Source organism: Hibiscus syriacus, unplaced genomic scaffold (assembly GCF_006381635.1).
Source record: "Hibiscus syriacus cultivar Baekdansim isolate YM2019G1 unplaced genomic scaffold, ASM638163v2 tig00110253_pilon, whole genome shotgun sequence".
NCBI lineage: Eukaryota > Viridiplantae > Streptophyta > Magnoliopsida > Malvales > Malvaceae > Hibiscus > Hibiscus syriacus.
The window spans coordinates 428,651-446,212 of record NW_024062646.1 but is presented as its reverse complement, the minus strand read 5'-3'; the positions used below and the strand labels follow the sequence as shown (position 1 = coordinate 446,212).

At 34.0% G+C, this 17,562-nt stretch overlaps 1 protein-coding gene and 1 pseudogene across 1 annotated transcript; both read left to right on the top strand.

Annotated features, from left to right (window-relative positions):
* Nucleotides 1-6,337: 6,337 nt before the first annotated feature.
* LOC120114906 (ABC transporter G family member STR-like) lies at nucleotides 6,338-9,049 on the top strand. The gene is given in 7 exon segments (XM_039135684.1): nucleotides 6,338-6,555; nucleotides 6,558-6,709; nucleotides 6,785-6,964; nucleotides 7,043-7,311; nucleotides 7,410-7,909; nucleotides 7,912-8,030; nucleotides 8,033-9,049. Coding segments are annotated over 7 exon segments (2,445 nt in total). The 5' UTR covers nucleotides 6,338-6,347.
* A 6,290-nt stretch (nucleotides 9,050-15,339) lies between these two features.
* On the top strand, nucleotides 15,340-17,403 carry LOC120114907 (annotated as a pseudogene).
* Nucleotides 17,404-17,562: the final 159 nt, after the last annotated feature.

Below are 17,562 nucleotides of genomic sequence, written 5' to 3'. Positions count from 1 at the left end.
GTAAATTTATAAAGAAAGAAATAATCTGTCGGTATGGGCTACCAGAGAGAATCATTACAGATAATGCTCTGAACTTGAACAACAAAATGATGACTAACTTTGTGCACAGTTTAAGATCAAGCATGCAAACTCAGTGGCATATCACCCAAAGATGAATGGGGCAGTTGAAGCAACAAATAAGAACATCAAAAGAATCATTACAAAAACTACTGAAACTTACAAAGATTAGCACGAGAAGTTACCTTTTGCTTTATATGCATACCGAACTACTGTGCGAACATCTACTGGGGCAATGCCTTTTTCTTTAGTTTATGGGATGGAAGCAGTCTTAACAATTGAAGTTGAGATCCCATCACTTCGAATTTTGAGAGAGGTAAAATTGGATGATTCTGAATGGATCCAAGCTCGATTTGATCAATTGAACTTATTAATGAGAGGAGATTGAAAGCTATTTACCATGGACAGATGTATCAGAAACGGATGACGAAGTCTCATGACAAGAGAGTGCATCCAAGAGAATTTCAAGAGGGTGATCTAGTGCTGAAAAAGATCTTGCCTATACATAAAGATTTCTGTGGGAAATGGATGCCTAATTGGGAAGGGCCATATGTTGTAAAAAAGGCCTTTTTCGGAGGAGCGTTGATCTTGGCAGAAATGGATGGAAAAGTTCTGAGAAACCCAATAAACTCAGATTCTGTCAAGAAATATTATGCTTGAAGAAAAAAAATGAAAATGAAAAAAAATGAAAATGAAAGAAAAATGAAAATGAAAAATAATAATAATAGAAAAGGAGGGTCAAGATGAAAACCCGCAAAGGGTGTCTTGCAACCAAAGAATGATTTGAATTGAAAACCTAAAAGGGCGGCTCAAATGCATGTTGATATTAGGCATCTAGCAATTAAACCCTCTTAAGAATTTGATATTTTGGGAGGAACTTTACATCTATAACATTATGGCAATGTTTGAGATCTTCCAAACATAAGTTGACCTCAGTGCTCTAAATTATATCAAATTGATTAGTCTAGAAATACTTATGCTAATAATTTGTTGAGTCATTGAATTTTATCATTCCTATGTTTGTCATGACTTTGAATACATTTTTATATATTTATTATTTATTCCAAGATTATCTTATTGAAATTCAATTTATTTTCAAAATTTAATTTATTCTTTCACATAAACATCTTGTAAATGGATTAACATAATCTTGAAACAAACAAAATATTTTTGGTTATCACTTTATGCTAATACTTTTAAGTACATGGAATCCAAAGTAAATCTTAACGACATTTGCAATCACTGTTGAAAAGCAAACAAGTTATTGCCATCATAGAGTCATTTGGAAGCAAATAAGATGAAATATGTTCTCAATTGGCAGATTATGAATATAGCCCCTTTTCCGTGAAGCAGCACAAAAATACTTCGAATTTACAAATTTTGGTTCTAAATCATATAAGTACTGTGACATTTCAGTCCAAACACCAACTGGAGCAAGTGCCACATTCTCGTAGTAGAAATAAGGAGGCCCAATAGCATCTTCTAGAAGTGTTCTTTGAGTTATCTGATCTGGTTCGATAGGAACCCCAAAACCAATCATTAGATTTGGAAGATGAACTGCATGATCGTCTTCATTAAGAAGCTTATTTTCAAGATTCCTCTGCTTCTTCCTCTTCCAAAAATTATAGCCCAAGTTTTGCCTTTTCTTGTAATTGGGGTCATTGCATAATGGTTTCCTATCTTCTACCGAAGAAGTGTGCATCAGCCTTAGCTATTTGAGCAGCACATATAAAATCTATCAACTCTACAATTGAAGAATCAGACCACATCTTTCCATGGCTATTAAAGCCTCATCCTCTTAGTACCCCATTTTCGTCAAGTATAATAGTTTATTCTCCTTATCAGAATCAAAATTCAGGATTTCCTCGGTATCAGAAGAACTATCAATATCTGTGAAATCATCCTGAAAGATAATTTCATAATCAGATAAATAGTTATCATAATCGACATGTTGTATGAGTGTGGACTTTTCAAGAGCCTATACCATTGAGTTTTGTTCTCAAGTGGTTTTGTGACTTCATACAAAAATTCAAGCATATCTACATCTACACTCTCCAAAGATGATAGATTCTCTTTTCAAAGAAGAAAGATTTGTTGGATTTCTACACAATTGAAGGAAGACTGAGTTCACCACTTTGAAATCAAATAAATATGAACTTAACATTCATGCATCATATTTAGACATTTACAAAATAGGGGCATTTTCATTCATTTTATCCATGTTAAATATTTGACATGAATTTCAAAGATTTTAGCAAAGATTTAATTCATCACTCGATGGATCAACATTTCCGGAAAGTTCATAATGAGAAGAACTCATCTGAAGAATGAAGAAGAAGTTCATAATGAGAAAACTTGTTCAACCTTTTGGTTGAATTCATCACTCGATGGATCAGCATTTCCGGAAGAGTTCATAATGAGAAGAACTCATCTGAAGAAGGAAGAAGAAATTCATAATGAGAAGAATTTGTTCAACCTTTTGCTCGATTCTATCAAAGAAAGAGATAGATCAGCATCAAAATTTCCAGAAGTTTCATAATGAGAGAACTCATCTGAAGAGGAAGAAGAAGTTCATAATGAGAAGAACTTGGTCAACCTTTTGCATGACTCTATTACAGATAGAGATATATCAGCATCAACTTTTCCAGAGAAAGTTCATAATGAGAAGAACTTATCTGAAGAGGAAGAAGAAGTTCATAATGAGAAGAGCTTGTTCAACCTTTGCATGACTCTATCAAGAAGGAGACATATCAACATCAATTTTTCCAAAGAAAGTTCATAATGAGAAGAACTTATCTGAAGAGGAAGAAGAAGTTCATAATGAGAAGAACTTGTTTAACCTTTGTATGACTCTATCACAGAAGGAGATAGATACATCAACATTTCCAGAAGTGTTCATAATGAGAAAACTCATCTGAAGAAGGAGAAGAAGTTCATAATGAGAAGAACTTGTTCAACCTTGCCTTAATTCGTTACATATGAAGTCAAATTAACAACCCCTTTTTGAGGGTCAACATTTCCAGAAGGAGTTCATAATGAGAAGAACTCATCTGAAGAGGAAGAAGAAATTCATAATGAGAAGAACTTGTTCAACCTTGCTTTAATTCATCATATATGAAGTTGAATCAATGACACCTCTTTTGAGGGTCAGCATTTCCAGAAGGAGTTCATAATGAGAAGAAATCATCTGAAGAGGAAGAAGAAATTTATAATGAGAAGAACTTGTTCAACCTTTTGCTAGATTTCATCACAGAACAAAATGGATTATCATTCTCAGTGGAAGAGTTCATAATGAGAAGAACTAGTCCTAAAGAAGAAGAAGTTCATAATAAGAAGAATTTGTTCAACATTTCCGTCTTAATTAAGAAAAGTCAATTGGACAAAAACTTATTGTTTTTTTTCGTCTTTGCTCTATTCTTGTTAATACAAGAATGAGAAAAGAGGGGCAGCTATAAACACTAAGTTTTTGTCCCATTTATTATTATTATTATTATTATTATTATTATTATTTATTATTATTATAAATAATAAAAATTACAATTAATTTTATAGGCCCAGATCTAGAACCTGGAGGCCCAGATCCAAAACCCGAAGCCCAGATCTAGACCCGACCCAACATCCATCTAGGATTTTTAGCATCTTCTCCACCGCCTCTACTCCAACTGCTCCGCCACCTCTACTCCAACTACTCCGCCGCCTCTACTCCAACTGCTCCGCCGTCATGTTCCCCAATCAGTTGCTACCACATCACCACAGCTGCAATGAAGATTCCAGAAGAGATAAAGACGGCTGCACACATATTGAAGCTAAGGTGAGTCACCATCGTAGATCCAGTGACTCACCGAACAAACAGTGTTTTGAAGGCCTATAAAAGGCCATTTAACATGCAAATAAAAAAAAGAAGCAAGAGAACCAATCTACCACCAGCAGTAAAAAACTAAAAGGAAAAAGAAGGACAAAGCTTACCACGTCATCGAAAAACCAAAATATCGAAGGTATAAATTTAGATCTAGAAAATTCTATGAGTTTTTAGAAAAATGGAGGCCGAATTCGGCTTTAGGGTGTTTCGATGTATGATTTGGGGGTATTTTTATATTTTTCGACCACCGTGAATAGTGGCTGACAGTCGGAATAGTGATCGGCCGGTGGCCGACCGGTGGCTAAGTTTATAGAGAAGTGAGAGCTTAGAGAGAGAAGCAAAATGAAGAAATGAGGAATTTTGTGAATTTTAGGCTATTTAAGGTCTATTTATATCCTCCTCTAAACTACGTCGTTTTGGGAGGGATTTCTGTGTAATTTCCATCTGGCAAGAATCATGCGTGTAGCCATCCTAGTTTTGTAACTTTCTATTTCAGTCACTAAAATCAACTTCTAATTATTTCAATTCAGCTTTATAGTTTTATTTAATTTATAATTTAGTCACTATTATTATACTTACATATTTATGGTAAATACTTTATTTAGTCCCTGGTAATTTTAATAAAATTTATTTTAACCTGGATAATTAATATTGAGGCTAAATTACACTGTTAGTACATATCTTTTTTAATAATTCAAATTAGGATCTTTAGGTTTTATATTTTATATATTTGTCACTGTTTTTTTATAATTTTCATTTTGTCTATTAATTTATATATCTTATATTTTAATCCTATAATTTTAGTTTTCTTTATTTTGTCATTGTTTTATTTATTTATATGTTTAATTGCAATTTAATTTATATTATTATCATTTCAATTTCAATATATTTAAATTATTACTTTAATCATTATTGTTATTATTATTATTTAGTCATATTCATTTATTTGTTTTATTTGTTTTTTATTAAAATTCTACTTATAAATTTAATTTTATAAAATACATTTAAAAAATAATATTTTAATATATATTTATTTTTCAATATTAAGAAAGGACAGTCTTAAAGCAACTGGATATTCATTTTCTGATATTTTTAAATAAATAAATATTTTACTTTTATAAATTATATATATTAATCTATTATTTATTTTTAGATAAATGTTTTATTAATATTTATTTATTTTTTAATACTAAGAAAAGAGCTGTCTTAAAGCACCTTGAAGTCTTTTTCTGGTATTTCTAAATAAATATCTTATTTATAAAAATAAAATTATTTTGAAATAACAGGATTATAAATTAAATACATCTTTGAATATTTAAATTTCTAATAATAGAGACAATTTATAATTAATAAGTATTAATTTTGGGCGTTGTGGGGTGTTAATCATTCCCTAAACGTAATCAACCACGAATCTTTTTATTATTAAAAAGAATGATTTTTTTATTAAAACGCAGACCAGTTTATTTTTTAACTGATGTTTTCTTAAAAACTCTTTTAAAAGATAATTTTTAGGTATTCGACTTACCTGATCCAAAAGGTCGATGGCGACTCCCAAAACATTTAAAAAAACCATTTATTCACACATCACTTTTCCCGTCAAGTAAAATTTCGTGCCTAGGCAAAAATCGGTTACTACATTGGGTATTACAACAGGTTCGCGAAAAGTGCAGGTTCTGATATTGTTGAAACTCAAATGCTTTGTTCTCCCCCTGCTGATATCATTAACGTGCTGCATGAGGATATTGGTTAAAGCTTGGTGTTGAAGGTGGTTTATTTGCGGGAAGCTGGTTGTGCTTGGCTTTGTTAGATTTTTTTGTTTTGTTTTGTTTGAATAGTTTCCGTTGTATTTGTGTTATTATCATGTGTATGCTTCTTCTCTAAGTATAGGAAGATTTTTAATGAGATTGCGTCATAATAATTCTCCTTTCCATAAAAAAAAGTAATATAGTGTTGGAAAATAAATTACGGTAAATATTTTAAGTCTTAGACAATTATCAAACCACATTTTCTTGTTTGAGACGTTCTCTGAAATTAAAAAGAAAAAAGAATCAGAAGCATTCTACTGTATAATTAATTATTCACCAAATCACACCATAATTCCTATTTTTCACAATTAAAAAATGGAAAATATAATATAAATAGGTAATTTGTCGCATTTGCTAGATGGAACAAAGCTTTAGCAGCTCTCCGGTAATGTCAATGCAAATCAACGACAAACCCAAAGGAGAAAAAACAGAGAGAAATTCGTCTTACCGATCATTTCTTCGTTTGTCTTCTTCGTCTGCAATCTCTCAATACATTCCTCATGGCCGGCTGAACTTTCCAACCTCACCCTTTTGTCTGCAACTTCATCTCTATCTTCTTTATAACCCCTAAACATCACTCCACGCCCAGCTCTTAAAACTTCAGGGCCTGTTTAAACTGATTTCCAATGGCGAAGGCGGGGAAATATGCGGCGAATAAAAGCCTCGAGACTCTTCTAGACATGGACAAAACTGCCGCAGCAGGAAAGATTATCGGCATGCCACCTGTACCGGCAAGGAAGACGATTCCCGGTCAGGGGTTTGAGTTCAGTAACTTGTCTTACAGTGTCACCAAGAAGCAAAAGAAAGATGGTGAATGGTTCAAAAAAGATGTTTATCTTTGAATGATATATCGGGCCAGGCCGTGAGGGGCGAAGTCATGGCCATCATGGGGCCTAGTGGTGCTGGGAAATCCACGTTTCTCGATGCCCTCGCTGGTCGGATTGCTCGTGGGAGTCTCGAAGGGTCTGTTCGACTCAATGGAAAGCCGGTCAGTTCACACACACACATGTACATAGATATATACATATATCTTAGCTCACTCGTTAGTTATGCTTTGGTTCAGGTGACTACGAGCTACATGAAGATGATTTCATCATATGTAATGCAAGACGACCAGTTGTTCTCCATGTTGACGGTTCAAGAGACCTTCATGTTTGCAGCTGAAGTAAGGCTGCCTCCCTCAATTTCCAGGGAGGAAAAGAAAAATCGAGTCAATGAGTTGCTTAAACAGCTCGGCTTAGAGGTAAGTTTTATCCTTAACACAATTACAGATAGTATGATGAAATTTAAACGATATATTTATAGTTCTGTCTATATACAGACTGCTGCACATACATATATTGGTGATGAAGGAAGGAGAGGGGTGTCTGGAGGAGAGAGGCGAAGGGTGTCGATCGGTATCGACATCATTCATAAGCCATCTCTGTTATTCCTCGATGAACCAACGTCAGGTCTCGACTCGACGAGCGCTTACAGTGTGGTGGAGAAGGTGAAGGAGATAGCTCGTGGTGGTAGCATCGTCCTCATGACCATTCATCAACCTTCCTACAGAATTCAATTGCTCTTAGACCGTATAACCGTCTTAGCAAGGTACAAAAAGTACTTTAATACATCAATAGCTCTTCACCGTATAAAATTTATGATTAGCTGATGAATTAAGCTATATGTACATGCATAAAATGTTACAGGGGTAGACTAATATATATGGGAAGCCCGAGCACACTGCCGGCTCACCTGTCTGGGTTTGGAAGGCCGGTTCCTGATGGCGAGAACAGCCTTGAATATCTTCTCGATGTTATCAAGGAGTACGATGAATCGACTGTAGGACTCGACCCCCTTGTGTTATACCAACGTGATGGTATCAAGCCTGATCAAGTTGCGAGGACTCCGGTTCCGAGAACACCGAAAATACGAAAGAACTCTTTCGTGAAAACGCCTGTCTCGAGGCATGCTATTAGCCTTCATAGCCATGCTTTCTCTACTGCCAACGGAACTTCTCGATCAGAATCCGGCCGGTTTGATTACAATGATGAAGACGACGATGAAGATGAGGACTTCGACTACTCTCTGGAACGTAAATCTTCCCGGTTCCCGGCCCAGACTCCATTGAGTATGCAGAGTAGTGCTTATCAGCCACGCTTGGCTTCTCAGTTCTACAAGGATTTCCCTGTCTGGGTATACCGCGGTGTTACCGGAATCCTCGCCGTGCACCATCCTGGACTCCAGCTCGAACTCCCGGTCAAACGCCTAGTTCTGGTAGGAGTTTCCTTTCGGGCCGACATCAAATGGCTCAACAAAGTCGAACACCTTTTCTCACCACAAGACCCCGGTTGTTTTTAGCCCATCGATAGAACCGTATGCACCTTCATACGAAGAGTTCGACTTGGAAGAAGTGCTGGATGAGCGAGATCATGGACCCAAGTTCGCGAACCCATGGCTCAGAGAGGTCGCAATCCTCTCGTGGCGCACCCTTCTCATCGTGGTTCGAACCCCGGAACTCTTCCTTTCACGAGAGATAGTATTGACAGTCATGGCAATCATCTTATCCTCACTCTTCCGAAACTTGAGCCACTATGATTTCAAAACAATTAACCGGCTTCTCAATTTCTACATCTTCGCAATCTGCTTGGTGTTCTTCTCCTCAAACGATGCCGTCCCGACTTTCATACAAGAAAGGTTCATCTTCATCAGAGAAACCTCCCACAACTCGTATCGAGCTTCATCCTATGTCATCTCCTCCCTCATTGTCTACCTCCCGTTTTTCGCCATCCAAGGCTTCACATTCGCTGCAATCACCAAGTACTGGCTTCACCTCAACAGCAGCCTCTTAAACTTCTGGTTGATCCTTTACGCATCTCTGATAACAACCAATGCATACGTGATGCTCGTGAGCGCACTCGTCCCGAGTTACATCACTGGCTACGCCGTCGTGATCGCCACCACGGCTCTCTTCTTCCTCACATGTGGTTTCTTCCTCAAAGGGAACAAGATACCCATTTATTGGAGGTGGCTTCACTACATCTCGGCAATCAAATACCCGTTCGAGGCCTTGCTTGTGAATGAGTTCAAAGACCAGGAAATCTGCTACGCCGGAGACCCAGCCGATCTTTCACCGGGTCCTTTAGGGGAGCTGAAGATCAGTGACTTGCATGCCAAACACAATGATACCTTGCAATGCACAATGATTGGAGAGGATGTTATATCATCCATGGGAATTAACTTGGAGAACCTTTGGTATGATATTCTTATCTTGCTTGCATGGGGAGTTCTTTATCGCCTGTTTTTCTACGTCGTTCTCAGATTTTACTCCAAAAACGAGAGAAAATAATTCTGGGATTTTTACTATTTTTCTTCATCTCCCATTTCCATGTTTGTCAGTTGAAGTTTCAGTTCATTACTTATACATGAAGGAATCATTGAATCAAACCATTGATTAGTACTTGGTAAAGAAAATAATTTATTTTTATTCGTAAAATTAGGGAAATATATAATAATGTTGTGTGGCCCAAGCTATCTTGCTTGCCATTAGTGACTGGTTAGTTATTATATTTGTCACCAAGGCTCTAAACTATTATGTGTATGTTAATTTTGTCTTAAGGTTAACAAAACTATCATAAAAATTGTTAACTATTATTTTTTTAATAGAAATCGCTAGTCTTATTAAAAAGTGTATCTAAAATTACAATAAAAATTTGCAACTATCATCGTAAACTAAATACATAATTTGAACATTTTCCTATAACATTGAACTAGCCACTTTAGATCATATAAGAATTCCAACAAAAAATAGATACAATCAAATCTGATTGCATCGGTAAACAAATCATAAGAGGAGATTAAGCTATTGAAAGACGCGAGAACCACAAATCAGAGTCGTGCATCGTGAGAAATTATCTATGATCGTAAAATTGCATATTCAAATTCAATCTGGGGGTTCATAGTAGGTAAGATCAACTGGATTACAAATAAGCGTCATATTGATCAGTCGTGGCGTCGTCAAATCCAACCATGATAAAATCATAAAATAAAAAAACTATCAAACGACCGAAAAAGAAGACGAAAAACGTGTTACAAATACAGAAAAAAAAAGTGTCACAAAGGTATAATTATTTTTATTTAAAAACTAAAAAAGTAACAAAGAGAAAAGAGAACTGGCGGTCGATAACTAACATCAAAATGGTGTTAACACCGGCTAAACAAAATTAAAGAAGAAAAAAATGATATGATCTATAAAAACGGTATAAACTCTAGAGAAAAAAGAAAAGGGGGGAGCGACAAAAATTGTTAATTATTATATAAGTATTAATATGTATCCTATAATAATATAATTTAGTTTGAATAATATTATGATTCAACTTCAAAGCATAGAAAGAATTATAAATAAACTAAGAAACAAAAATAAAAATTAATTTTTTTAAAATTTTATTTTAAATAATAATTTCAGGAGACATGATATAATATTAATCATCATTATTTTATATTATATTATTATATAATACACATGAGTGTTTACATGTCAGTCAATAAATTTTTAATGATTTTATTAATCGATGATGTAATTAATATATATATTGATAATTTGATGATGAAATTAGAATGTTAAAAAATTTAGAAACCTATTCTGAATGAGAGATCAATTGGAATATTTCAAAGTTCAGGATTAATATTAATCATTTCTTTTATTTTAGTATTGGACAACACAAACATTAAAATTTTGTCAAAAAAATATGACATCTCAATAAAGTAATGTTATACAAAACACACATTTAAAAAAATATGATTTACATCGGTGGCGGACCATAAATGTTTTTTTTAAGGTGGACACACTTATTAACTATCAGAGTTTTAAATAGCATTCGCGGTCACGTTTTTAGTTGCGTTTATCGTAGTTGTGGACATAACGGATGTCATCGAGGTCACTACGGGTGTCGAGGTCGTTTTTTAAATTTTGTAAATTTTGCATTATCTTAAAACATAATAAAAATAATTATAATTATAAGGAATCATTTTTAATGATTTTTAAAATATTTTCTAAGCGAAATTGAAACAAATATATAATATAGTTTAACCAAATAGACTTTAAAATGTTTTCTAAGCGAAAAGATGAAGTAAACATTTTAATTTGAATAATGAACTATATTAACTATTTGAACTTACTTATTATAAAATAGATGAATTAAATTGTATTAAATTAAAATATAAAAGCAGAATCATAAATATAAGTATAACAAAAACACTAGAATCGGCAACTCTAGAACATTTTCACGCAGTTGGGGTTATCTGTCGCGACTTCTGTAGGCGGCGATCTCACGGCCGATAGTGCAGTGAATCGAGGTAAAGCAAAACTGCATGTGGAGTCACTAGATTGAAACTTCCAGAAATTTTGATTACTATTTTGTAAAAGAAGCAAAAGTGTTGGCCATTTTCAAAAAATCCTAGAGAATACATGGACTTATTATGTGAATTACTCATTTTTTATTATATCAAGAATTCTAGCCCTATTTCTCCAATAGTGGATGTTGTTTCACTCTTTTTTTTTTCTTTCCTTGCTTTCAATCGAGCGGCCACGTGTTTCATCTATTTTCCTTTTTTTCTTCCTTTAAGCTTCGTGTGTTGCTTCTCTTCTTCCATAACCACGCCATCGATCACATCAAAGCTCGTCAACAGTGAAGTTAATCGTCTTACAGGCTTGCAACTACCTCGCGACGTGACTGTCATCTTGGTGTTGTAGAGTTGTCTTCGCTAACTTGGTGTTGCGCTCAAAGTTCACGAGTGATGGACCAAAAAGTATATTGAAGCAATCTCCCCTGCATCCCATGAACGACAAAGAGAACCTCTCCCCAGCAAAACTATGCGAAATCCAAGCTAAGGGTGTCGATCGATTGACTAGACAACGAGATATCTTTGTTGCGTAATCGGCAACTGAGCTTTGCATAAGGACTTGAAAAGGATGGTTCTTCAAGTAGAACTTGGAGAGGCAAATCTCCGTTGAGATCAGCAGTGAGTATTTCTGAAGATATGGCAAATCACGGTTGAATAACGGTTGTTGCGTCCTATTATCGGCGCAATCGTCCGTTTCCCGTTAAATTACGGGCGCAATCGACTGAGATTGATGTGAATCCATGACCTACCTCAAAAAACATAAAAACCGGTTTTGAACGGTGACGCGATCACAATATCACGACCGCTATCACGTTTTCGGAATGCTATTTAATACCCTATTAAATATAAATATTTTATGTATATGAGTGATCATAAATAAAATTCGTGGTGGACACAACAATAAAATAAAAAAATAAATAAGAGAAAATTCAGAATTTAAAATAAACAACTCACCCTACTTTAGGCGTGGGTCTGCCACTTACGTATATTTATTAAAAAAAATGTTATTTTCCTCTCTTTTTTAATTTTATCTATCTATACAATAAAAATAATATTAATCGTATTTTATTTTTTAATGGTTTTTTATAATTAAAAGAAAATGTCTATATATAAAAATTAACCATTAATAATGTACAAATATCTTACAGATATAATTGTTTAAATATAAAATTATTAAGAGTAATTATACGTTAACTATATTTTTTTCAAAATTTGTACTATTAGTATAATATTAGCGTGCCCCTTTAAATTTTAATTTAAAGTTATATGTTCATAAAATATATATTCGTTATTACCCTCCTCTTTTGTTCCTTCGCTCTCCCTCTCTGTATTTTTTTTCTATTCTACGAAGCTAAGCTAAGCATTGTCTTATTAATTATTTTTAAGATAAAGTACATAAATAATCTTTTAATTAGAGGATACTACTTCATTAAGTCTTTCGACGGTGAAAAGTTATAAAATAGTCCTTCAACTACATGGAGTTACTTTATTTAATCTCTCAACTATTAAAAGTTACAAAATGGTCACTCAACTATTTATTATGTTCCAAACTTATCTTTTTACGTTTAAAAATTAACAATAATCTAAGTTGGATGTTAATTCACTGATTGAGATATGGTAAAATATGATATCATAATCTCAAACGACTATCATATTTCAGTCAACATATTAACGTCCAACTCAAACGACCATTATTTTTTTAACGGAAAAGGAAAAGTTTGGAATAAAATAATAGTTGGGTGACCATTTTATAACTTTTAAGCAACTCTCTAAGTCGGGACTTGTAATAATCAGGGACTCAACAAAATAGTATATTTTAGTCGATGGACTATTTGTGTATTTTAGCCTTTTTTATTAAGTAAACTACACAAATAGTCATTAATATTTGTGTAAGTTTTTGTTTTCCCCACTAAAGTTTTAAAAGTAACAATTTGGTCACTAACTTTATCGTTTTGTAACAAAATGGTCACTTCACCTTCATCCTCATTAGATTGATGACGTGGCAATGTTAACAAAAAAATTTATTTAGTTTACTCTTAAACTACTGCTAAAATACCAAATAGGTCCTTAAACAATGATTTTATATTTAATTTACCCTAAAAAATTCTAATATCCATTTTTTACAACTCAATTTTTAAATCAAATAACCCAAGTATTTTCCACCAAACTTTTTAAATGAATTGCCAAATTGATTCTTAAATTCATGCTAAAACTCGCTGAAAGAGCTATGAAATCGATTCTTGATCTAGAACCGAGTTACAGTGTTCCTTATGTTTTGTTGTCGAATATATATCCTTCTGCTGGTAAATGGAGTGATGTCTCGAGAATGAGAGTAGAGATGAAACAAAGAGGGAATATGAAGCAACCGGTCTGTTAATACTCTTCACATGCGAATTCTATGGTGATATTCTTCTGTACCATTCAGTTAAATCTTATTACATGTTTGCACAAAATTGATTGTGTTAGCTAAATGAGTCTGGGTTTGTTTCATAGCCTTTCTCGATACAATCTGAAATTCAGTGCTGATAAGGTACTTATAAATGATCAGTCTTGTGAACTTGATTCAGCTGTATCTTTTTCCTTTGGGAGTGGTACAAAATGTCCGATTGTAGAAATCTATCAAGTGTTTGATTATATATGTGAGGTTGTTTGGTTTAAAAATTTAGTGCTTAGGGTTATTTGGAATACAATGGAGGTGGTGGGGGTATTTGGAAAAAAATGAAAATTAGAAAGTTGGGATAAATTATATATAAAATTATTATTCAATGACCTATTTGATGTTTTAGTAATAATTTAGAGGTAAAACTAAATATTATTCTTTTTTTAATATTGACACATCATCAATTTAACGAAAATGACCGTAGAATGACTATTTTATTACAAATCGATAATGTTAGTATTTAATATGTTACTTTTAAAGCTTCAATTGGGAAAACAGAAACTTGCTCAAACATCACTAACCATATGTGAAGTTTACCCTTTTATTATCTTCTTTGTTTTACCTTTGGCAATTATGCAAAAAGAGTTTCTAGGGTTGGGTTCAAAAAATGCTCCGATCACAATCAAAGAAGTGGCCTTTGATGCGCCTAATGATTCAGGTACGGTTTTCCTTCATTTTCAATCCATAACTTGATTAGTTTTTTCTTATCGATTTCAAACCTCATGAAGGCTCTGAAACAGTAGTTGGCGTCCTATTGAAATTTTATAAATTCTCATACCTGGATCATGCTTCTTCTTTTTCGTTTCCTTGGAGTGATTTAATGCATATATCGAGTTGCTCAATTTTCTCGGTAACCAAACACGAAGAACCCTGGAAAATTTTGCTCCAATAAGAAAAACCACGAGCAAAACGTCCTTCTCGTTTAAATGAATTAAAAAATAAAAAGCGCATTGGGGGTACAATATTTATAAGCACAAGGTACAATTACTTTACAGCAATTTTAGGATACTTTAATAAAGTTGACGATGGCGTTAAATTCTTAGTTTCTATTAGGTGTCATTTAAGAACAGCCAATATTAAGAAAAAAATAATGATAAATTTGATAGATATTATTATTATTATTTGTTACCCTCTCGGTTTTAAAATTTTATATTGATTAATTCGAATCAATCTAATCGTATATCTAATTTTAATAGATAAAATTCTCAATAGAAATTTTCTGCGTAAACAACATTTATAATCTTGGGTATTATTAAGGCCTATTATAAAAAATGATATTTTTAGTTTTATTTTTTTATTCATAATACTAATATTTGATTTTTTAAGATAAAATATTAAATGTGAGTTGGGAAAAGGACATATAAAATATAACCTGATAACATGGTTGCGTGTTAATAACAATAACATGGATGGATACCCATATGATTTAATATTGTTCTTATCAAGAACATAAATTATTAAGCTACTTTATTTTTCATCAATGTGGCATTTTGAAAAGCAGTGCCTTCCTGCAAGGACATGTGATTTGGATTTTTTAAATGGGAATACTCATTGAATAAAATATTTATTTAAAATGTGATGAATAATTTATTCCAATGCATAGATGATCTGATCAATGGGGTTTTTATTACTAAAAAGAAACAACATGAATTAGATTCCTCATGATATCATGTATGGTGATTTTGGCTTCATACACCGATTTGTGTTTTAATATAATTATTAGTGATGTATGAACTTATATCATATTTTTGTTTAATTATTAGTGATGTATGAACTCATATGGTTTGGACCTTATTATATAAATTTAACAGTCAAGATTCAAGAACATGCACATTGTATTTGATCTCCTTGAACAAAAGATTAGCTGTTGCCTGCGTATTTCTAAGTTTTGAGGTAATATATTCATTCCTTTTGGTTCTGCTGTATTGTTCAAGAGTACTTCAGGGATGCAGCTGTCTTTCTCAAAAAAGGCACCTACCGTTCCTCAGTTCCTATCTTTCAAAGCTGCTGAAGAAGATAGGCCGAGGAAGGCTGCTCATGACCCTCCGCCGTCATGGGGATTTTTGGCTATACCAACTGCCCATTCGTACGGCTCGACTCAGGTTTGTTTGATGTCCATCATGAACTTCTTGGTTTTCCTAGCTATGTTTGTTTGATGTTTTGCTCCTTTAGATGTTAGAACTCCAAAGTTCAATATGCAGGGACTTTGGGGTTGTCCTGTAGTTTCATTGCAGGTTTACTGAATTTTTTTCGTCTTCCTTCTCCTCTTACTGACTGCAGAAACAAGGGGGAAACCACTACACGGTGGCACACCAACCCCACAGTTCCCACGAAGCTAGAATATTTCCAGTTCCAGCCAGCCAAATCAAACTAGTACAGTTTCTATGAGCACTCCTCTTCTCCAGCCCCATCCTGCTTCAACCGGACAGAATATGATTGGTCATACTGTAAAACTGCAATCTTTTGCGGGAGTTCCAGTCATGGCTCTCCCTGTATCTGTTGTTCCTTCATCCAGTTCTGTTATCGGTACTACTGAACTTAGGTATCTAAACTTGTATATCTTGTCATCTTATTGAATCTCAGTTACATATGATAAAGATCATAGCCCAAATTGCTGGTTGGATTCCTTCTGCAGGACTTCTGTCAAATCTTCCGCGGCACCATCTCAATTCACTATCTTTTATTCTGGATCTGTGTGCGTTTACGATGATGTGCCTCCTGAGAAGGTAATCTTATTGCTTGAGCATGTTTTGTCTAAATGCTTTACACCATTAACTATGGATGGTAATTAGTTCTTTACTTGCATATCCAGGCTCAAGCTATCATGTTATTGGCTGGAGACGGTTCCTCCACCGCTCAGAGTAAAACAGCTTCCATGACTCAAGCGCAGACACATGTTTCACGACCTTGTACTGCCGATTCTTTTTTCAGAAATAGTTCCCGCACCGTGTCCCCTTACTTGGGTCCTCCAAGTCATCTTTCTGTGACCTCTAATGTCAGTTTAAACCCCGGTGGACGAACTAGCAGCACCAATAACCTAACAGCTGCCCAAAGAACAGGTATGTTAGCATCTACTAGTAACCAACCTGAGCCTCCCAAATCCGTTAATTCAGTAGGATCTGCTGTGACAACTCGAATTCCCACAGGTATTAACCCTTTTTCTTTTATTGAATTCTCTCCAGTAGCTATTGTATTCCTGCTCTAGACTCCTTTAATTGCTTGATGTAATGGACTGTGTATTCTGCTCTCATGAGTCTCATTTCATTTATTTATTTATTGTAGTCGCAGTGCCACAGGCTCGAAAAGCATCATTGGCTCAGTTTTTAGAGAAGCGTAAAGAAAGGTATTTGATGATACTGAGAAGATATATGTACACATATATAGTTAGAAACTGAGCATTTAACGTTTATATTGCATTGGAAACCTGAGTTTTTTTAGCTTTACATATTTCTGGTTTTACGTACAGAATATCAAACACATCGCCATACTGTATCATCCAGAAATCTACTGGTTCCAGTCGTCTTGGGTCTGATGGGATAAGTATCTCTAACTTGTGCAGCATCTAGTCCTGTGCAACCCACCAATTAAGGGTCTTTGAACTGAGGTCACTGCTATAGATCATGTAAGAGCTCATTGTTGAACTTATCTCTGCCTGTAATTAAACGAACTCGATTCTTTTGATGTTCTATTTTGGGTCGTGTTAGATATTATATATGTATACATATATACATATATTTTGTTTTCGATTATCTTGTTAGCAGATGTTTTCTTTTTGTTATTCATAGGAGTGACTAACTGGGATAAAACATTTGGAACATCATGCAGCTCATTGTTGCATATCATTCCAAGTTATTGTAAAATTCAAGTCCAAAAGCATAGTTTTATATTCTTCAGCATAAATAATACATTGTCGACATCAAAATACGAATACAAGTGCTCATACGTATTTTTCTTATTTCCCTATTTTGTTAGATATTAGATTTGTAGACATATATATTGGATACTGAAACTATGATCTG